Source organism: Glycine soja, chromosome 10, assembly GCF_004193775.1.
Source record: "Glycine soja cultivar W05 chromosome 10, ASM419377v2, whole genome shotgun sequence".
Taxonomy (NCBI): Eukaryota; Viridiplantae; Streptophyta; class Magnoliopsida; order Fabales; family Fabaceae; genus Glycine; species Glycine soja.
The window spans coordinates 45,218,876-45,236,776 of record NC_041011.1 but is presented as its reverse complement, the minus strand read 5'-3'; the positions used below and the strand labels follow the sequence as shown (position 1 = coordinate 45,236,776).

Sequence of the window (17,901 nt, the reverse complement as noted above, 5' to 3'; positions counted from 1 at the left end):
TATCATGATTGCTGATAAAAGCAAAAAAAGTCATTACAAGATTCTCCTAAATCACTTTGGCTGTTCCTGTTTCTATGAAGTCCAGGCTTCTTCCAATGATTAACAAAAGAAACAGTCTCTTGCTGCTAACCCTCCATTTAATTTCAGTGATAACATGGATGATCGGGTTAGCTTGTATCAGGTATTGTTGGCATCATTAATATATTTTTGCCTTTTTCAAAAAAAAAAAAAAAAAACTACTAGAGCATCTACATTTTTTAAGCTAAAGCTGCCCATCTTTTATTCCAAGTCCATACAAACATCCAAAGCCTCATATTTATTCTAATAGTTGGACAATTATTCTATTTTAAGTTAGCTTTTAAGAGTTAGATTTTCTTTCTTTTTTTCTTTTCTGAAAAGCAAGTATTTCCATAACCTAAAGGTGTGAGATTAATCCCTAAGAAAGTAGAATATCAATTAAAGGACAACTTCTCTTCCACAAATGTTACTCTATTCACATAGCGAGAAATCAAACTCCTATCATATGCTTAAAGAGCTCAAATTACTAGCCACTTGAGTTACACCTTGCCAATAATTAGACTCTTTTCATTTTTATTACAACATCAGAGTTTATCCAATCTTAATACTAGATCACTTATAAATATACGATCGAGCACGTGGATCAAATTGTTTTAGCTTAATCAAAAATTTTGAATTCAAATCTTAAATATGATATGTTAGATTAAATACTCAAAGAAATAGTTTTATTACTTATAATAATTTTATTCCACTTAAATATAATTCTTTAGTAAATGATACACGTGATTTATAAAAAAAAGTCACTTATAATTATTTAGTCACTCAGTTTAGACTAAGTTAGGTCAAATTCATTTCTAATAGTAACTCCTATTTTTCTTATTCGCGGGAGGGGCTTAATAGCAACTCCCATCTTGATGAAGCTTGAAAAACCTTTAGTAGGGTCATCTAGGTAATTTTAACCATTTTCCTTTAGGTGCCATAAACATCCAAGAATGCAACATATTTAGCAAAAGCACCTGCTTTTATTAACAAAATATACAAGTACTTCTAAGAATTTTCTGTGTTCGCAAAAGGAGAAAAAACGTGCTCCTATAGTTAATTTCCTGAGGAAAATAGATCAAAATTAATTCAGGATACGGAATTTGGGAATAAATACACAGCCACATTAGAGGCAGTTTATTTCTGAATTGTGAAATCACGCAGATCATAATTTATTAATTCAAACATCAAATCTGGCCTTGTTTTTTTGTTTCAACTCGACGATACCTTATTCTATGAGATGGGCATTGATACTGAAGTACAATAATTGAGGTTACAAAATTTCAATGAACTAGCCGCAGTAAACAAATTCGGTGGAGCTGTACGTACGTGTTCAGATTTGTCAACTCTTATTCATTATGAAAAAAAAAATACATGAAACATAACCGATGCCTGGAGATATGTTTCACGTCCATGTAAACATAGTAAATAATTTAAGGATTATTTTTTATGTTACACTACTTCAACTTTTGCATAAAAAATTTAAGGATGCAAGTTAATAAACGAGGTTGGCATCAGGTGAAAATTGAGGATCGCACAATAATGGGAAAGTAAAAAACGAAATTCAAGGTGCATGATGCAGATACTTTTGAATTCATTAATGGGAAAGTAAAAAAAATGAAATTCAAGTGGATGAAATAGAGCAAAGCTTTAGATAACTTTCTTACTTACAAAGTGCCGATCAAAATAAGAGAAAAACTTGTAGAAAAACTGTAAGACTAGCAATAATGCAATATGCTTCGTGATAATAGTTGCTGGGGGACGAGATATTTAGAATTATCATATTCTAGAGGAAAATGGATCAGTAGCTTTATAATGAAGCCAATATTGGTTGAGACTTAATTATAACATGTTTTTCAATTGATATTTTTAATTTAATTTTTTTATCAAGAAAAAAAAAGATTGACAGAAACTTCTATGATTATTTGATTAGAGATTAAACTAATGCAAAGGCCAAAGGATACATCAAATAAAAAAATTTATCCGATTGAAAATGGTAAAAATTGAAACATATAAAATTATTAAGAGAAACTGTTAAAAAAAATATTTTTAAATAATTTAGAGAGAGAAAAAATGTATTTCATCAGTAGAGTCCAAGTACTTCACCACACCAAGTCGATAAAGTGTCTATAACTTTATTCATTAGAAGCAAGTGAATAAACATTAAAGTTGTGACGGTTTCTCTTTTTTTTTTTTTGGAGAGAAAACTGACCGATTCTTATGGAAAGAAAAAGTAGCACATAATTTAAATTATAAAATAAAAAATTATATACTAAATATTATAATCTTTTTTTCATATCATCTCTCAGTGCATGTGTTTTACCAATACTGACGTTCTTGAGATTTGGATTCCGTGAAAACTGAAAATTGTACACCATTGTACAGAACAGAAAATATGTTCATTGGCTCTTGCATGCCAACAGAAAATTTACTTTATTACACAGAAAGTTATGCAAGGAAGCCTAATCTCTCAAGTTAGATTACACTTATGAAAAGTCTCCCCAAAATAATGGCTTTAGTAGAATTAGAATACATGTATGCTTTTGATGGAGTTGTAAGCTACGAATACTACTTGCCGGATTATCTTGATTCAATACTTGTTTTATTGGTGGGTAGGGGTGTGTAAAAAAGTAAAAAAAAACGAATATAAATGATTTTAAATTATTTTAATCGATTTAATTTTATATTCAAATAGTTGAATTGATTTAAAAGTCAATTCAGAATTGAAATGATTTCAAAAAAATATTTTTGAATTTAGCTGATTTTTAATTAATTTTAAATTGATTCTTAGAATTACATCAGTTTCAAATAAATTTTTGAGTTATTTTTTATAAATAAAAAAATATTCAGTTAACTAAATTGACTTTATAAAATAATGTATTTTTTTCTTGGAATAATTTGGATAAAAATTAATTCGATTTAAGTTTGATTAAAATCTGATTTGATCTCAACCAATTTTTTTGCACATTCCTTTCTTGAATTCAAATTTTCATTCTTCTGGACTCGTTTCAATTAATGAGTTTTATAATTTGACTAGTATATAACTGAAAAGGAAAATATATATTTTTCTAACTCAATTCAACGTTAATTTCAACTTGGAGTATGATTGAAAGTTATAGTTTCGTGTATGTCTCAACTTGGAGTATTAATTGATGATAATGTTAAGATATTGCCATTTTCATTAAATATATACAATTACCTTGATACATGTTCAATCTCTGAATACATTTACTGTCATTTCATATCCAACTAAAATGTTTTTTTCCAAACAAAAAAAGTATTCAATTTCCATCGATTCCCCAAGCAAGTCAAGATGGAGTGACAAAAATTGAAGTCACGTCTGTTGCTATATTATACTAATATATCAATGAACATCAAACTCTCATTAGGTATTTTGCATGTTCTCTGTCTAATATATATCCACGGGATTCATTGGCAATATATTGACTAAGGCACAAGTATGGCAAATGCCAAATACCCTTACTTGTTCAAGTTTAAGGTGAATTTTTTTATTCAGTTAACAAATCATAAAATGTCAAGTTATCAGTTACAAACCCTTTATGATCCAGGTAGCAAGTTTAAACCCCGAACAACACCCACATGGGGTTTGGTTCAGCTTCTTTTTATATAGATAATTAGAAATCAAACTTTTGAAGACATGTTTAAAGAATTTAATTATCTATAAACCTTATTGATTGGTGTATCCAATACTTTACAATTATATAAATAACATCAGTAAGGAAACTTGATGAAAATAATCATGTTTTTCTGTATTCTGAATTTTGTGAATCTATACAATATACGTAAATTAAACATAGTTAAAAATAATTTAATTAAAATGTATTGAAAGTAATTTTTTATTTTATTATTCAATCATATAACATAATTATTTTAAAATCATATTAAAACGTTTTCTAATCTTTACTGATATAATATCAAAACTAAACTTTATAATAATTTACTATTAAGAAAAGTTTAAAAATAAAATAGTTTTTTTTTCTAGGATCCACATCCTCTCATTTGATTCCTTGAAAAGATTGTCTAAGAAGGTGTGTTGCAAACCTATTTATTACCAAATATATCATCATTTTTTTCCCTTCTAAAAACAAAATATTTCCATAGTAAGGTGTTAGACTAATCTAGAAATTACTGCAATGCGTTTTACCTAAAATACACCATCATTTACCCAACTTCATAAAAGATATAGTGAGTGACACGAACTCATTTGTGTGGTCCAAGGCAACTCTTGGCTGGATTTCTTCGAATATGCTTCCTCAAGAGTTAGATTAGTGACAGAAAGTCTTCTGAAATAAATAACAGCTACCTACTAACCTACCCCTCAAAATGTCACAAACTATTGTAACCCTGTAAAATCTTCAATTTGCCATGTTAAAACGAAAAATAAAAACAAAATTGACCTTGTGCGCCTAATCGATTTTTGTAACATGGTATTAGAACACTTTCAACCAAGTGAACAGTTTGATCTTTGCCACGCTCCATTCTTCTTAGTAACTTTGAATTTCAGTATTTCATTAGGAGATGATCTAGGCCTGAAATTCGCCCAAAAATGGTTGTAAAGGGAACCTATTTCCGGAATTCTGGCTATATGGCATGTTGGTATGTACCAAAATGACCGTACAAATAGGTCTTGAGAGTATCCTGTGTAGAAAACGTGCAACCTTTATTATATTCTCAAGCATTGACTAGTGATACATCTTTTGCAATGTACATGCTGCATATGCACTTAAAGTCAGCGTAAACTTTGCAAACATATCTTCAAACTAAAGATTTTTTATACTACTGTGCTACATCTAATTAAATCAGGGCATAGTTATCTGACAACAGATATGCTTGGCAAAAGGATGAAAATAAATGAAGAAGCACCCCCAACATTTTTTCATTAGTTCATCGTTTTATGAACCTCCATATATCTTGTTCCTGTTACGGTTGGGTTAAGGAGAAGTTTTTCATGTAAGACTGTTAAAAAATTGTCATATTTATGGAAGAACACTATTTGGAATTCTAACTGCATTGAGAAGTTTTAGAGGCAGAATTCCAGGCACTATTTAATTGTATATAGACACTTCCGCATTACAAAGATTCTATTGACACTTATCATTTTTTACTTATCTGTTTTTTATTTTACTTTACACTGGCGACAATCAAACTTATTTTAGTCTCCACCAATAAGCCGACCCTACTAGATTATCTCATCTTATATCAGTATCGATATCATATCTATATTTTTCTCTCTATTATATTCTTTTCTCTGTGGGTGACAACTAGTATAATGGTGTTGATACATCATTTTCCTAATTCAATTTATCCTTGTCTAATAAATGAAACTAGAGTCCTAAATTCCCCTCTGCATATGGTCAAGGTGAAAACATCATATTAATAGACAAAATTGAAATTCAATTGGTGTTAAGGAAAAACGGTTGCACGCATTAATTATCACTGGCTTATGTGCAGCCGTCGAAATTATGAAACTTTATTCTAATAATTCCCTTGCTTTGAGGGATTTAGAGTCATTGAAATTCATACACAATTCCAACCATAGTTGGCCACCATGAAAGAATATACAAGATAGAGCCCATGAAGAAAGTGGACTTCACCTAATATGGACCCAGCATCAAGATCTCAGCCGAAGCCATAGCTTGTCCCATTGGACTAATTCAATGGGTGTGCCAAATGCCAATAGGTACTACGTGCCAAATTTCTTCAATTAACACAGCAAAAAAGGCATAGGTCATTTAAAGAAAGCAAGAAACAAAGTTTGTAAGAAAACAAAGTTTTCGTTGAGTGGAAGTTTCACAAGTGTATGTGGGCCAAATGAGTCACACTCGTTTAGACCATAATTTTCCAAACGGCAACTTGAAAGACTTTGTAATTGAGCGTTGTATTATTGCCTTTTGTCCTACGTACAGTTCTGGGAAAAGATCCAAAACCTTGCTTTTTTATTTATGAACATTCACCTCAAGTCAATGTTACACGTAGAGACAGAGAGCAAGTGGGTGCATGGGGGATAATGTACTATGTACTACTTGAATGAAAATCAACTGTACATGTTTCTGGATTCTGATTTGCTACATGAAAATAAAATTCAATTCAAGAGAAACCATTTGGTTTGATTATTCAATTCATCATGATCATCACAAAGCACAAATCAATAGGAGGAAACAAAAAATGAAAATATAATAAGATAACAAAAGCCTCTAAAACTGAAACTGAGTAAATATATTATTACTATATGCCATATCTCATATGTACAGTAAAATTTAGAATTACATAACCAAAAAAATTTAGACCTTCTAAGGATCTAATATATAGTATCATTGTGCTTGATCTATATCTGATTGCAAACCTTGCATCTTCTCTCATATCAATTCAAAACCCAACAATTAAAGAAGAAAAAATTGGAGAAACTCATGTAAAATGGACATCTTGGTCAACTCAATTCTTAGGTGTGGAAGCCACCACTGAGTTGTGCCTCTTTGAAGGGCCTGAAGGTGGAATTGGCACCCCTTTGGGTAAGAAGTTGAAAACAAGACCTTTGTAAGGAAATCGCGGTTGTTGCTGCTTCCGCCGGAGAAGTTCTGAGCCTTCATTCAACCGCATGGTTGCGCCTGTCCTTATTGCAGTGCAAGAACCAACAAGAAGCAAGTAAACAAGGAGAATAGCCATAGAGAAGGATTTGCATGGAAGATGCAAAGTTTTAGAATAATGAGAATTGGCCATGGAAATGTAAGGAATAAGCTAAGGTTGTTTTGCTTCAGCAGGATTTTAGCTTGTTAAGAATATGGAAGAAGTTTAAGGAATATGTTGAATTTATTGTGAAGAATTTTTTACTTTGAAGGAACTAAGGAAGTGGTTTTATATATATGTGGTGGTTTGCATGGGGAATGGAAAATTGTAGGCTATTTGGGTTTGTGATGAATGGTAGGAAATATGAACGAGAAAAGTGAGATGCACGCAATAGAGACTATTGAATTTTAGATGTCAACGTTTGTGAAAAAATATTGAATATTTTGGTATAAGTATTTGGCGCCGGCTATGCTTGGACTTGGGGCACCAAGTTTATTACTAATTTAAATTTTGAAGTGTATGAAAATGTCTTATTTCTAGGTCAATAAGAACGATTTCCCGAGAAAACATACCAAAGCGTGTAATTGTGAAAAAATTGAAAACTTGAGCACATGTTTCAAACCCCAACAATTCAAATAGGATTAATTGTCACCGTCACTATACGTGGAAGAACTATTTTCATTTTTCTCTCAATTTTATGAAGTTTAGACTTTGGACGGATTAATTGTACCTAAAATCAAAATTAGAATTAGAACTATAATATGGCATGTACGTGCAGACAGGAAAACCTTAGAATTAGAACTATTATTTGTCTTTCTTCCATCTTTCTAATGTCAATAAGGAATCTTAGATCTAGTTTCACGCGCAGGAAGTTTTGGATTTAAGCACGTACAGCAAGTGTGGCATTGTAGAAAATTAACGTGGCGTGATTAAATTTCAGTAACCATGTAATTATATGAGCTCTATGATTTTAATTTTCTGGCATGGCATAATTGAGATTTGAGATGGGTATAGTAATTTGTAGAGAAACCGAAATTATTGAAGCGCGTCTAGCACAACACAATGGTTGCATGCCAAGCATTCTATTTTTGGCAACAAAGGAAGAGAGGCTTTTCGTGAGTGAATACCAATAGCATTAATTATTGGCATTTTAGTTGAGAAGCCACTTCATAATTCTTGAATGCTAGATGTCCATGAGATGCTTTTTTTTTTATAATACTTATGACACCATTAATTGGGGTGTTTATTTGGAAAATGAAAATATGCCTGGGGTTTGTTCTTTCCGTAGAAATGAAAACCAATAATTCTTGTGGGTATCTTTTGCGTACAATGATTTTGTAAGAAAACAAGCCTTTCTTGGGGTCCACTCATCCTTGGTTGTACATTCAACTTATCGACACTAATAAGATTAATCAAGTTAGTTCATTTTTTTTTACTTTTTTACTTATCTCATAGCCAGATACTAATTCAAGCCATATCTTGCTAAAATATTCAATGGTTCTTAACTAATATCTAACCATACTTTAAACTGCTTAATTTTTCGAATTGTTTAATGATATAGCAATAATAATTACATAATGTTTTGATTTAGAAATAATTACATTTTCACAAGTGGTTTATTAAGTCAAATATAATAAATTATAATATCTCTTTTAATAAATAAATGAAATTGCTTCTGTCTTTGATATCAGCCTTAAAGGATGATGTCATGATGTTAACAAAACTATATAGATTACATCGTCATTTGAATTATCATTATCAATATAGCATGTAACGAATAATGTGATTTGAAACTTAATTAATTAAATGTGTTACAAAGAAACATGATAACAAGGACAATACACGAAAGTGTCAACGTCTGCAAAATAACAGATTTTAAAATGTGTTTTTTTTGTGTGTGTGAGGTGGTTTTAAAATATGAGTGGATGTAGTTCAGTGAGATGTTGTGCAATTTATAAATAAAAACCATGTATTATGGAAAATCAATGTAATTACGAAAGTCGACCTAATAGTGAAAAATCTGTGCAGTTGATAGTACAAAAATTGAAGTTAAAATCTATGGTAATCTATCAAACAACAAAAATAAAATGTAAACGTGGCATGCATGACGTGAAGTTTTGAATTAAAGCATTGAGGCAAAGTGGGAAAGGGTTGAAGAAATTGAAGTAAGAAAAAAGGAAAAAAGTACTGGACATAGTGTGACCGACAAAGAGCGATGGGTGTGGAAAGGTGTTTGGTTGAATATTGTAATTTCTAAATGAGAAGGTCTTTGAAATTGGGAGTGCCTATCTGGCAAGTCTTTACGGCATAAAAATATGGTGCTTAGGTCGAAGGTGATGTTGTGTTTTTCATGTCTCTACGTGGAAAATGAAGGTAATGGAAAAGGATTTTTGCAGTAACTGCGTGCAATGTTATGCCACCAAGCTCGATAGACTTTCAAGTGGTCAACCAAAGGAACCGCGCAAGATTAATTCTTCTTCAAGGGACAAAACTCAAAACAACTTGTTGTTGTTAAGTTTTTAAATTAAATAATGTATATGACTTGTAATTAGTTTTCTCATTTTACAAAATACTGGTAATAATTCTTAAAAGAGATTATTTAGTATTAAAAATTAAAAATATATTAATAAACCAAAAGCTTATGCATCAACTAATGGTACATAGTCATTTTAGATTAACTAGTTTGATTACGAATGTATTTTTCATCAATCACTTTCCTCCCTTAAAAAAAATCAATCAGTTTCTCACAGTTATTTTTCAAAAAAATGTTAATTATTAATCTACTCATTCAGATCTGGTCCATGTTTAAAGGGCTATTAAGAATTGAGCATTGTTTTTCCACAGGTGGAAATTAAAGCGAAGGGACAAAAACTAAGAGATTAATGTTTTTCATGATAATTGACTTTTTTTTTTGGATAAGCTTAAATATCAATATGATTCCCCCCACCCACCTTCTACGTACGTTATCAGACATATTATAACCCAATGGCGACCCAAAACCATTATTGTGTATCTTGTACCTCTCATTTTTTAAAAATTCTAACTTATCCCTTCTATCTTTTTCCCCTTTTTCATCTTCTTTCTCCCGTAGCAGACGCACAACCCATTCTGTTCTTCTCTTCTCGCAACGCAATTTTAATCTTGCTTTTGAGTTCTTCTCTTCTTCTCCAACTCAAGTCTTCTTCCTGCAGCCATCAAAGGCTCCAACGCAAAAGTCTCTCTCCTCCTCCAATGCTTCTTCCCGCAAGTTCGTTTCAACGCTTCACATTCACATTGTGGACCTGTTACAAGAACAGGTTTTCCGTAAGGGAAAAAATAGTTTACAGAATGGCCATTCCGAAAGGAAAAGTCCTACGGATATTCTGGTGTAGATAATCTGAAGGAGAGAGGTGTTAGGGCTAATTCATTAAGGTTTATAGGAAAATTTCAAGCGAAATAGGGGAGTACAAGATACACTTTTGGGAGTGCATGATTCAACTCCCAATATTCTGGTCTTGGAAAACTGTAGGGAAGCCCAATTGAAGCCCATTACCGAATATGTCCACTGATTTATCATCAAATGTGTAGTTCAGTTGGAAGCCAACTATTTTAATTTCTGATATAATTTTGAAATTGCAAATAATTCAGTACAGAAAAGCACACGGAACAAAATAATTGAATGCCAAAAATAAATTATTTTTTTAACAAAATAAAAAGATATATTTTATTTTCAATTTTGAAAAAGCAGTAAAAACTTGCTTTTATTTATAATTAATTTCAAAGGATTACAGAAAAGATATTAACTCGCTTATGTTTATTCTTTCAAATGATCACAGAAAAAGATATTTATGTAGATAAACATGCCCTTCAAGCCTATATTTTTTTTCCAATATGAGTCTTAGGTAGTATTTGATTTTTTTTCTCGTTAAAAGAAACTAGATCAAACATGTTTTCTGAAACTCTTAAAATTAAATAATTTAATTTTTATAAAAGAAACAAAAGTATTTTCTCAAAAATAAATTAAATGAAGGAGCATTTAGAGAAAACAAAACTGATTTTTCTTATCTCCATCTCCCTTTTGAAACATCTCTTTTAAGTTGAAAAAAAAGTTATCAAATAACTTCTATTTCTTATTTTGCCTTTTGAACCCAAAAAAATGGCCCAAACACGCTCTTAAAATATTTTTAAAAATTAAAAATAGTTAATCAATAATTAACAACCAAAGAGAAAGGAGTTAGCCAAATAGTTTACTTATTGTGGGTCATGATTCAATGTGTTTAAAACTGTCAATATGCTGCGTGAACCAAATGTTCACGTTTTTAACTTTCGCTTCTCTAAACTGCCAGGGGTATTTAAAGAAATAAAATTCAATACAAAACACTTGGATTATCTAATAATATGAGACTATTTTAACTTAAATAATAGTCTTAAATTTGAATCTTAATTATGCGCGGTAGTTATATATATATATATATATATATATATATATATATATATATATATATATATATATATATATATATATATATATATATATATATATATATATATATATATATATATATATCAGACTTGAGCACGTAGTTTTTGATATGCAATGCATTAATAAGAATTTTGTTGTGTATAAGTATCCTATCCTCGAGCACAGTTATTTCTTATAAAAGTTACTTGTAGTCTCGTGAAAAAAGAAGGAAAAAAAGTCCATTTCTAACCGATTCGAACTAAATTTTGTTTTCCAAACTAAACTGTTTTTCCTTTACATGGATATATATAGTTCCACAAGCAGCATGTACCATGCCACTGGGCTTTCTGTTTGGTGTTTTGATGAGAGAAAAACAGGTGCTGTTCGTTACAGACTGACTTAGAAGATCAGGAACTCAGAGAATGGTGGCAATTAATATGGCTGTGGCATGGCATGGCATGACAACTTTAATTTGAGCATGACTTAGCCTATGGACCCTGCACATGCCCTTTGATGCCTAACATTGCTCAGTACAGGACAAGAAATTCCCAAGGATTTCAAGATGAATACGACCCATTAGATTTATTATACTGGAAAAGTCAATCTGCTAGTGCTGTCCCATTGATAAAAGCTCATCATTATTTTTTTTATTTTTTTTCCTTACCCTCCATTATTTCTTTAAAGTACAACTTTGCTCTGCGATTTAACCCTTACCAATTTTTTTTATATTTTTTTAAGTACAACTTAGCTCTGCGATTTGAGCTTTTTTTTTAAAGAAAAAACGTATATTTCTATACTTAAGATTTTTAATCTGAGAAAAAAAAACCTGTTAATTTGACACAACTGTATGACTAATACATGACTGGCTTTTTTTTAATTGTTTCAAAAATGGTAGATTAACGCCTTAAAGTTAATTTGAATCATGTGTGCGGCTTGGTTTTCTATACTTTAAAAGTGAATATTTCAATACTTGACATTTTGAAAGTGTGCAAATCATCCATTCAAATTTGTTTACACTTTGGATTTTTTCATAAATGTTAGTTAATATATGATTAGTTTTTGTCTTAAAAGAATTTGAACTCAAGTCTCTCCCTCCTTTTCCTTCTCTTTTCACAATTAATTAGATACCTAAAGATCGATCAATATTTAAATCCTAATTATTTTATTAACGAACATAAGTTTTTACTGTTTGTAATTCAAATTTTAGGATGCTAATTTACATTTTTCCTTGGTAGTAAAACTATAAAAAAAAAAATAGTGGTGTATTAGTCACGTAATTAAATCTATCAAATTTTATATATATAAAAAATACTAATGAAGAAACCACTTTGCACACGTTGCAAACCTTAAAGGGTCTGCCAAATACATATCTTAAAATTTAAGTACTAGGTTACACATGACATGACTCAAAATTCTAGGTGTTAATTTTCTTATTTGTTTACATATAAAATGTTATTTGCTCTTAGAGTTTATTTTATTGCATGGCAGGCAATTATTGATGTTGCCGAGCCAGAAAAGAGAAGGGCATGCAGAAACTATATAGAGAAAAGAGGAGAGAATTGGAGGAGGCATGGTGACATTGAAACCTAAGTTTCGTTGTGGGGAACAGGAGAAAGACGAGGAACATTCAATGCAATTTTGCTCCGTTACTGACAGATGATGTACATTGTCTAATGCCCTAAGAACAATTTCGAAAACCAAGTTTTTGAAGAAGAGAGCTAGCCCAGATCTGGAAGGCCAGAGCATTTTCCATGATACACAAGGTCCATTAAAAACAGTGTACGGTCCATTTTCCACCATCACCCTACGTACCTACGTACCCATCATCTCAAGTACATAGTAGATTGTTGCACACACACACATGACACATCCCTATACTATGGTCTACAACCCTACAAGCCTATTAGCCTAACCTCTAAATCTAACCCTCCACACCTCACTTTCGATGCATTAAAGTCGTAACTGTCCTGCATTGGCAATCAAAAAGTAGAAATGCCAAACCCTCATGCCAAATTCTCTGTTTGCAATGGATCATATTCTCTATTAGGATCATCAAATTATATCACAAATTTTGCTGTATTTTTCTCTTTCTGAACTTTTGGGCCACCTCATCCAACAATTTGTAGAAGTTGAATTCTACAAATTTCAATTTCAAATTGTCTATTCTTTTATACAACAATGGACATCTTTTATGAATAACAAATAATTTCCTTTCAAAAAATTCAACTTAAAACTGATGATTAAGTCAAAATAATTATATGTCAATTGATTCATACAATGATACATTCATAATATTTACTTGAAATACTAATAAGAATATTACGAGAAGATGTTAGAATTACATTTATTAACAATATATTTTTTAATATTTTACAACTCATGATTTTATTTCTTTACAATTTTAATATATATATATATATATATATATATATATATATATATATATATATATAAACATTATCAATGTATCTCCTAAAAACACTTCACGGGAATTCAAATTTATAATATAGAAGTAGATAAATTTGAACTTCAAATTAAAAATACATTTAAAATGAATAAATAATTAAAAAGTAAATTAAATGTTGAATACATTAGATAGGATAATTTTTTTAAAAAAAAATATTAGATAGGATAAGTGATGTGATTTAATGAAAGAGAGAATAACTCTTAAAAAAAATATCATTCAAGGACATAGATTCAAATTTATAATATAAAAGTATATTAAATATTTTTATGACAAAAAATAATATTATGTTAAAAAAACAATGAAGTAAAAAGTATATATTTTTAATTAGTATAAGAATATTTTTCATATAATTCATATTTTTTTTATTTTCATTATGTTCTCTACTCATCGAAACCAACAGAGATAAATCCTTTTACTTGTTTCTTTCCTATTTTTATCAATCCAAATAATACATCTTCATTTTATTTATTTTCTTTCTATCATTCTTTTAGGATCTATTTCTGTAGTTCTTGTTTCTTTTCTTATTTCTTTCATCTCTACTACATACATTGTTGAAGCATACGAATATAAGTGAAATCTATTTAATATTTCCCTTTTCTCATCCTTCTTTTAATTGCAAAATGATAATTTTTAAAGTGTAAAATAGAACTACTATCTAGAAAAGGATTTGAAACCCAGCAGGGGGAAAGTTAAGTAACATTTCAAATGATTCTTCTTGTCTTGGTGAAGTTGAAAGCTAAACCTGCCCATATGTGGTAGCAGGGGCCAATCCTCAGCTGAAAGCTACCCCTTTTTTGGATCATTATTTTTTTTGAAAGGCAAATATTTTTTGGATCATTATTAATTTGTTATGCAACCAAATTGTTGTTTAGCGTGCACAAATTGATTCAAATGAGGAATAAAATCAAGGACTAGGCAACAAAAACACTCTATGGTCAAAGTGATTCCATTCTACTGTGTAGTACATACTTATTCAACTTACAGTCCAGTCCCTATTATGTATAAAATTTTCCACCGGTACAATTGTACAGAATTCTCTGTGTGAAAAGTTGTATAACCATTGAGACGCCAGTATTTGACTCCCAAAAATTAAGAATGGAAAATCTTGTAACCTCAAAATATTTATAAAAAGAAAAACTTTGCAGCCTGTCCTGATGCAAGGACAAAAGGAAAACTAGAAAGTGCAAATAAAAAGTAAGGTGATTATGTAAGCTGAGGTATCCATGTTGAAGTAACTAACTTGTAGGCCATTGCAAGACTATCATATTATGTTAGAACAAAATACAAAAAACATACGAGTTTTTGTAACGCCTAAAAGGTTAAACAAAGCCTAAGTTGAACTCTTTCTAGACTAATAAAGGGTTATATAAGACTTAGAAATAAGCCCATCATCAATATTTTTTCCAGAAAAGTCCACCAGAAGCCATCAGTAGCACAGCTAGAAAATCCCTTAGAGGCTATGAAATGGAAAGTCTCATTCATATCCCCATTGATCAGCTCAGTTTTTGAATCAGATTCTAACAAATTGACCTCTTTCTGGCATGGCTTTACCCCAAATGGAACATGGCTTGATGACATTAGTCCAATTTGGTAGCAAAGGTTTGGGTTGTTCCAAGCACCAAAACGCCTCCCCATTTTTCCAAAAAAGTCCTTAGAGAAGTTAATCTCTCCTGTGAGATTGTTTCCACTAAGGTAAAGTGCATTGAGACAAGGCAGAGTTTCCAGCTTTGGTGACAGGTTCCCTGTGAGATTGTTGTCACTAAGTCCCAAAAATCTTAACAACTTTAATTCTGATAAAGACTCAGGAATTTCCCCTGTCAATCCCATGTTGGATAGTTCCAAAATGGCCAAATTGTTGAGGTTTTCCCACTTTAGGAATCTGATGTCTCCACCCAATGGATTGTTGGACAAAACTAATTCCTCTAAGGAGGACATCTCTTGCAAAGATAAGGTCAACCCACCAGTGAACCTATTATTCCTAAGGTCCATAAGGGTCAGATACTTAAGATTAGCAAATGCATTTAGAAGATTCCCTTCAAGGTGGTTGTAGCTCACATCAAGCTTCAATGCTGAAGTTAAGCTCCCAAGTGTCAAAGGCAAAGAGCCAGACAATGAATTGCTACTTAAGTCAAAGATCAATAACTCATTTAGCCCATCAAAAACATCTGGAATACTCCCAGTAAGATAGTTTCCAGCAAGAACAAGCTTCTTCAACTTGATGAGATTGCCAATGCTTGATGGTATTTCACCTGTTACACTATTTTCTAGTATTACTAGTGATTGAAGGTTCTTGAGGGCACTAAAACTTGAGGGGATGTTTCCAATGAGACCCGGGTTTGATCTAAACTCCAGTGATTCTAAGCTGCCAGCCAGTTTCTGCCAGTTTCCAGTGGGGATGGTAGCTGGAAACATGTCTTGTGATTGAAAGCAATTGAAGAAGGATAGAGCTTTTAGGTGCTTGAGCTCAAATAACTCTCGTCTAAATTCCAATTCTTGAGCACAACTCAGAGAATTGTCATGGACCGGTCCAATGTTCAAGGCAGTAACATACCAAAATCCATCAAACAGATCACAAGAGACCCCCTGCAGAAGAAAACAACAAAGAAATCACAATGTAGCAAATAATTTATCAACATGTTCTAGTTAATTTATAATTTTTGTATTAAATTGCAAAGAGTTCTGATTACATGGTTGAAGGGGCAATAAAATTTCTTGTTAGAAAAAAAATAAAAAGAGGGAGGAGGACAGCTGCTGAAAAACAATTGTACACATGGGATGCTCAACTGTAGAACTAAGCCAAGGGATTATACTTTTACTTTTCTGGCATCCAGCAGAATTTAAAAAGCTTAGGTTCTCCTCAGAGTTCATTTATGAAATTGAGTGCAAAGTCTTATTTATATGGACCTATTAACAATTAGCCAAAATCTTCAAGAGTAAAAACAAAGTTTTGTGTTCAGAGTGTCACTGTTGATTGTGAAAAAAGTATGTGCAAGTCATTAACCAAACAGGAACTATAACCTTGTAGCTATATCTCATCAAGAAACGATGGCCTTAAACAAACTTGAACTGTCCAGACCTTGTCTCTAGCACAGTATAAAGTAGTTGCTTAGACAAGTTGCAGTAAAAGGTACCTGAATTGGAGTCCAACCACAAGGATCTGGATAGAGATCTGAGCCATTCCAGGAATCACCAACAAAGCCTTGAATGGTGGAGTATAGAGCTTCCTGCTCTGCTTTCTCCATAGGAGCTAATATATCATTATCAAGGTCTTCTTGTCCACAACATCTTGCACTCACAGAGAGTATAAAGATAACAAATATGGCATGACTAATTGCCTTGGTGCTCTTCATGATGTTATTGAGTCAAAACAGGATTATCAGGCACAAGAGAAATTCAAGATGGATGAAGATAATTTAAAAAAAAAAAAAAAAAGCAACCACAAGTAGGAGGTTCTTAGCTTGAAGCCTTGAATTCAAGTGCATCTTATGGTTGATGTATCACATGTGCATTTCTCATTTTAGAAAAGAATGAAAGAAAGAAAAAAACAAAGAAAAGAGGAAGAAAATCCTCAAGTTAATTATAATAAAAGATTCAAGATAAAGGTGAAAGTTGAATATCCCTCAGCAATGAATTAGTGGGTATCTAGACAAATACCCCAACATGGGCTAAGGCAGAAAACTACAGTTGTTTTTGGAAGAACACGGGTTGTAGTATCAAGAAAGAAAGAACAAGATCCTGAATTTATGCTCAAACATAGAAGGATAATGGGAATAGAGGAAACACAAAAGCTGAGCAAGAAACCTGACCTCTTCCTTCCTTGTTGTGTTTATGGAAAAACTAAGGAAGTATATATAAAATATTTAAGAGAGAACAACACAATATCTTAGCACAGTTCTCGAAGCTCAAAGTCATAATAACAATGGCATTAATATATGATCAGAGAGCAGAAGCAAAGCAACTGTGTGGCCTATAAGACGGAAGCAAAAAAAAGTTAAAAAGCAGTGTTTCCTTTTTTATGCAGCTATGCTATGCAAATTGCACACCCTATGTGATTGTCTTATTGAATACCATTATTAGACTAGTAATGTCTATGGTGGAAATTATGTAGTATGAAGTGTTAATTAGTCACAACTATTAAAAGTGTTATAGGTGGTTGAAGGCAATAAAGGGATTAGAGTTTGGAGGGATTAGTTGAAGCCTTGAAGGAGCGTTGAGTTGAGTTTGCGTAGGGGACCATTGTCCATGCAAAAGGAAGAGGTGCATGTAAAAGCATGCAAGACAAATAAGGGTTTTTTATTCGTTATTACCTCGTTGTCTTGTGTTTTTTTTTTTTTTTTGCTGATTTTTTTGA

The 17,901-nt window shown here is 31.5% G+C and overlaps 1 protein-coding gene across 1 annotated transcript; it reads right to left on the bottom strand.

The window, feature by feature from the left end:
* Positions 1-14,583: 14,583 nt before the first annotated feature.
* LOC114370668 (piriformospora indica-insensitive protein 2-like) lies at positions 14,584-17,546 on the bottom strand. Its single transcript, XM_028328063.1, has 2 exons — positions 16,682-17,546; positions 14,584-16,133 (listed from the first exon to the last, which is right to left on the bottom strand). The coding sequence occupies exons 1-2, from the start codon at positions 16,898-16,900 to the stop codon at positions 14,913-14,915; spliced, it is 1,440 nt and encodes a 479-aa protein (XP_028183864.1). The 5' UTR covers positions 16,901-17,546; the 3' UTR covers positions 14,584-14,912.
* Positions 17,547-17,901: the final 355 nt, after the last annotated feature.